This window comes from Brassica oleracea, chromosome C3 (assembly GCF_000695525.1).
Source record: "Brassica oleracea var. oleracea cultivar TO1000 chromosome C3, BOL, whole genome shotgun sequence".
Taxonomy (NCBI): domain Eukaryota; kingdom Viridiplantae; phylum Streptophyta; class Magnoliopsida; order Brassicales; family Brassicaceae; genus Brassica; species Brassica oleracea.
Genome location: NC_027750.1, coordinates 7,741,373 through 7,746,191, shown reverse-complemented (window position 1 = coordinate 7,746,191; position 4,819 = coordinate 7,741,373). Strand labels below are relative to the sequence as shown.

Sequence of the window (4,819 nt, the reverse complement as noted above, 5' to 3'; positions counted from 1 at the left end):
GAAACCTAGTAGTAGAATCAAAGGGAGATATTGTTTGTAATGATGATAAATATGTAACACCACAATATAGATTACCACTTTAATGATGAAAAACCATTTGGGGAAAAATGAGGTAGGGTTTTAGGGTTTTGTTGATGTTTGATGGGTAAGCAAGTGAAGGAAATGAATTGGGCGAGATTTGGGGGAAGTGGGAAAAGAGGGCCTTGATCGAAGGAGAAGAGAATGAGTTTGAAATTTGCAACGGATAGAAAAAAAAAGCTGTGTACAAGCAGAAAGTTGAAGATGAGATAAATAGAGGAAGAACAAAGAACATAGCACAAACGGGAAGAACAGAGTGTAATCGGAAAACGCCGGCTTTGATTCTAGTTGATAAGAAGTAGCAGTAAGCTACTGAGCTTATTGCTGAAACCCATACTTTGATTAAGTTCTTGAATTCTTCCTCCATGTCTCTGATTTATTTTGTTTTTCCAGTTGCCGAGTTTTTAAAGTTGTTGTTACTTCGATAACAAGCAACTGGAACTAAACTAAGGCATGTGATTTTCCAGGTAGAAAATGAAAAAAAAGGATAACAGGCCAGTTTTTGCTTCTATATTAATCCAAGACACGTTTAGACTTGTAACGCACATTTATGTTTGACATCTACTAAAGTACGTAGCTTCAGTATAAGATTAAAAATTGTGTTATAGACTTATAGTCTAATTCTTTAAAAGTTATTTAGAGATAAGCTCTCTCTTAGGATATGGATTGGCTTAGAGAAAGCCTGATTTGATAAGAATCAGGCTTACAACTTTGCGTATAAATATTTTGTTATGTGAATTAATAAACAACTCATTTCCATTATCAACGAAATGATCTATCTAATTTACATTTGAATAATTTCTTATACTTGTTCATGGTATTAACCAAATCTTTTGCTGATACAAATTTGTATATTCAGTTTTATTTTTTCTTCTCCTTTTTGCAAACCCCCTTTATGATGATGCTTAGTCATAGCTGCACCAATCCCAGAGTCGTTTTAAAGCGTGAAATTTTCTTATTTCGTTCTAAATGAATTGATTGTGTTATCTAGTAACAATCACATAAAATAAGTACTACTAACAATAGAGTTTGTCCTTCAAGAACAGAGTTAATGGTTAAGTTTTTTTTGGATAAATCGTAATGAAAAGTGACAAGTTTTCATTGGGGAAGAGTTGAAACAAATATTGTCAAAACAAGTAGCATCTCCTTGCAATATAATGGTGATAACAAGTTGATCCAAGATAAAACTCAAAAAATATCACCTAAAAGTTTCACATCAACAACGATGATGAGTTTTCACATGTCAACAAAAGTCTTGACATCCTTGAGCAACTGAAGTCGCTCTCTGCTGTCTTTGTTGGCCAAATAATCAGCCACAAACTCAGTGATGTTGGGCTTGATCCCTCTGATCTCCAAAAACCTGTGAAAGGCCTTCTGCAAATTCTCATCCAAGTCCCTGCCAAAAACACCAAAAACCCAGTCACACATCCAATCTCATAAATATATATATATATAGAGAGAGAGAGAGAGAGAGAGCACTGTGAACACTTACACAAAATCAGGTCCTTCGTAGGGATACCAAAGTTTTTTTATTTTTTTTGCTAAAAAGGGATACGAAAGTTCTTGGGGTTGTTTGACGTATATAGCATCAATCACAATCTCGTCAATGTAAGCATTGGCTAGAAACTCAAGACAGGGAGCATAATCATGTTTGGACACATTGATGACCATAGAGATACCAATTAGTACTTCAGCTTGAGGATCGTTTGGTTCTTCTTTTTTTCCTTCGTCCAACGGCGCAGTAGGGTCAATTTCTACAAGAATGGTTTCATTCTCAAACTTCCTAGTCAGAAAGAAAACCCGTTCCCCTGGGGTATCAATGATGCGGAAAGGAAACCCTTCTGGCAACTGTTAAATTCATATTCATAATGAAACAGGATAACAACCATTTGTTACTCTTAGAATATTGTGTATAGTATATTCTTTAAAGTCTAGCATAATATCCCTGATATCTTGTAATCGAATGCTTCATCATATATACGTGAATAATATACTGAACATTTCAAGGGAAAATCATTTGCTATCACATAAAACCATTCAAACACATGAGAGAGAGGTAATGTATATCGAACTCACCTTGTCTTCCTCTTCCCCATCGTCAGGAGTCTCTTCGTTAACAACGGCGCTTTCGATTTGAGATTCGAGGACGCTAACCAGATTCTCTTGGGCGGTGATAGCACTTAGCTTCGAACCCGTCGAGAGTGAAATCAGCGATGATGCGCGGCTGAACTGACGGCTACCACCACCAAGAGTCACTCTCTGGGCACCAGTTTGGAGACTCAACGGAGGTCTAACCGCACGGAAGGGAAGTGTGGCCACTGTAGACGAAGCTCCACAAAATAACGACATTGCCGGAGTATTCTTCTAGGGTTTGTGCGAGGGCTGCGCTACTGGAAGATCGAAGGGGTTTTATTTAGAAAAATAAGTTCAGTGATATATTTCGCAAAATAATAGTATACATGATAAATGGATAGCAAGCACAATTAGCAATATGTTGGCTTAAAGCGGCCCATTAAGTAGTTGGGGGCAGTCATTAATATCTTTATCTCCCTCCCTGAGTTTCAAAACCCCTTCGATCTTCCTCTAGCGAGCTCAGCCCTCATTTCTTGGCACAAACCCTAGAAGAATCCTCCGGCGGCAATGTCTTTATTTTGTGGAGCTTCGTCTACAGTGGCCACTCTTCCCTTCCGTGCGGTTAGATCTCGGGTGACTCTCCAAACTGGTGCCCAGAGAGTGACTCTTGGCGGTGGTAGCCGTCAGTTCAGCCGCGCATCATCGCTGATTTCACTCTCGAGGGGTTCGAAGCTAATTGCTATCACCGCCCAAGAGAATCTGGTTAGCGTCCTCGAATCTCAAATCGAAAGCGCCGTTGTTAAGGAGGCTCCTGAGGAAGACGAGGTAACTTCTATATACATTCCCTATCTCTCTCTCTCTCTCATGTGTTTGTATGGTTCTGTGAATATGAAGTTTTGAATTTGTCAATGTAACAGCTCCCAGAATGGTTTCCTTTCGACATCGTTGATGCCGACAAGGATCGAGTTGTGTATCTGGTGAGGAAGTTTGAGAATGAAACCATTTATGTCCGGATTGAACTTTCTCGTTCGTTAGGGGACGACAAAGAAAAAGAAGAGCCAAAGGATCCTCAAGCTGACGTACTAACTGGTATCCCTATCTTCATCAGTGTGATCAAAGATGAGGATGGTCCCTCTCTTGAGTTTATAGCCAACGCTTACGTCCATGAGATTGTGATTGATGCTGTATACATTGAATCACCCCTTGAACTTACGTGGCGCTACAAAGGACCTGACTTTGCGTATGTTTTGATTTACTGCTCTCTTTATACATATATATGTCTATGAGATTTGATATGGTTATGTGACTGGATTTTGTTGTTTTTTTTGGCAGTGACTTGGATGAGAATTTGCAGAAGGCTTACCACAGGTTTTTGGAGATCAGAGGGATCAAGCCAAACATCACTGAGTTTATGGCTGATTATATGGCCGACAAAGCCGGCAGAGAGCGTCTACATTGGCTCAATGATGTCAAGTCCTTTCTTGACATGTGAAACTTTTAGGTGAGATTTTTATCTTGCAAGGAGTTGCTACTTGTTTTGACAATATTTGTTTCAACTCTTCCAATGAAAACTTGTCACTTTTCATTAGGATTTATCTAGAAAAAACCTAGCCATTAATTTTGTTCTTGAGAGACAAATTCTATTATTAGTATTACTTATTTTTATATGTGATTGTTTTTAGTTAACACAATCAATTCATTTAAAACGAAATAAGAAACTTTGACACTTTAAAACGACTCTGGGATTGGAGAGAGAAGAAGTAACTCCTCTCAAGTCTCAAAGGCATATTGTGTCTAAAAAAACAGTCGAGGCATGAAGAGAATTGAGAAAACAGGGGACTGCTACTCTTTTGTTTCTTCCGTCACAAGTCAAGACATGAAGTGAATGGACGAGTCAGAGGACTTCTCCATTCTTGATTCCGACCCTTTTGATTCTTTGACTTTAAAAAGCGCCTCTCAGTCTCCAGTGATGGCGATGGCAGTAAGCCAATAACGCCAGGTTTCAGTTTTGAAGTTTAGGGTTTAGTTCTATTGTTTATATCAATACTTTTTTCCAGTTTTAGTTTTGAAAATTTGGTGGAATCTCTTGAACTGGTTGCTTGTAGAGAATACCCACATCCAAGACACCTTTGCTTGAATTCTCCCTTTCGATCAATTCCTAATGCAACTCATTGTCATCTGGTAATTAATCGTCTCTTTCTCTTTAAAGGATTTATGGAAAAAGAGTATTAAATGAGTTAACTTGGTGCTCAAGTCTCCTATACAACTGTCTAAACTTCCCTTTAGATACGGCAAGTATTGTACTATGTAGTATGTAGATCAGCATGAATGTATGCAGTGCTGCTGTTGCGTTGGCGATAAGCCTGCTCCTTGTGCACAATGGATATCTTCGCATTGCAAGGCGTCAGTAGACTCTATGGAGCCAAAGTCACCGACCCTTGAGAATGAGAGCTTTTTCTGTTCTGATTACGATCATCTTTTTGTTGACAGTTCTCCTTTGCCTCACATCTTTGAATGATCAACATAGCTTTGGAAGACTCACCACAAGAAAACACTCCGAATTCCGACGGAGCTTCCGACGGACACCAAGGTCGTCGGACATTTGCGACGGAATACTGACAAATTTCCGACCAAATCCAAAAAAATGAAGTCGTCGGAATTCCGTCGG

General features: G+C 39.0%; 2 protein-coding genes and 1 pseudogene across 2 annotated transcripts; 1 reads left to right on the top strand and 2 right to left on the bottom strand.

Moving 5' to 3' along the window:
- LOC106329794 overlaps positions 1 to 445 on the bottom strand; it is a 3,022-nt pseudogene extending 2,577 nt beyond the window's left edge.
- A 742-nt stretch (positions 446 to 1,187) lies between these two features.
- Positions 1,188 to 2,488, bottom strand: LOC106332646 (uncharacterized protein At2g39795, mitochondrial-like). The gene is made up of 3 exons (XM_013771126.1): positions 2,155 to 2,488; positions 1,571 to 1,926; positions 1,188 to 1,474 (listed from the first exon to the last, which is right to left on the bottom strand). Exons 1-3 carry the CDS (start codon positions 2,425 to 2,427, stop codon positions 1,315 to 1,317), a joined length of 789 nt encoding a protein of 262 aa, XP_013626580.1. The 5' UTR covers positions 2,428 to 2,488; the 3' UTR covers positions 1,188 to 1,314.
- A 177-nt stretch (positions 2,489 to 2,665) lies between these two features.
- On the top strand, positions 2,666 to 3,756 carry LOC106333961 (uncharacterized protein At2g39795, mitochondrial-like). Its single transcript, XM_013772342.1, has 3 exons — positions 2,666 to 2,976; positions 3,069 to 3,391; positions 3,484 to 3,756. The coding sequence occupies exons 1-3, from the start codon at positions 2,719 to 2,721 to the stop codon at positions 3,641 to 3,643; spliced, it is 741 nt and encodes a 246-aa protein (XP_013627796.1). The 5' UTR covers positions 2,666 to 2,718; the 3' UTR covers positions 3,644 to 3,756.
- Positions 3,757 to 4,819: the final 1,063 nt, after the last annotated feature.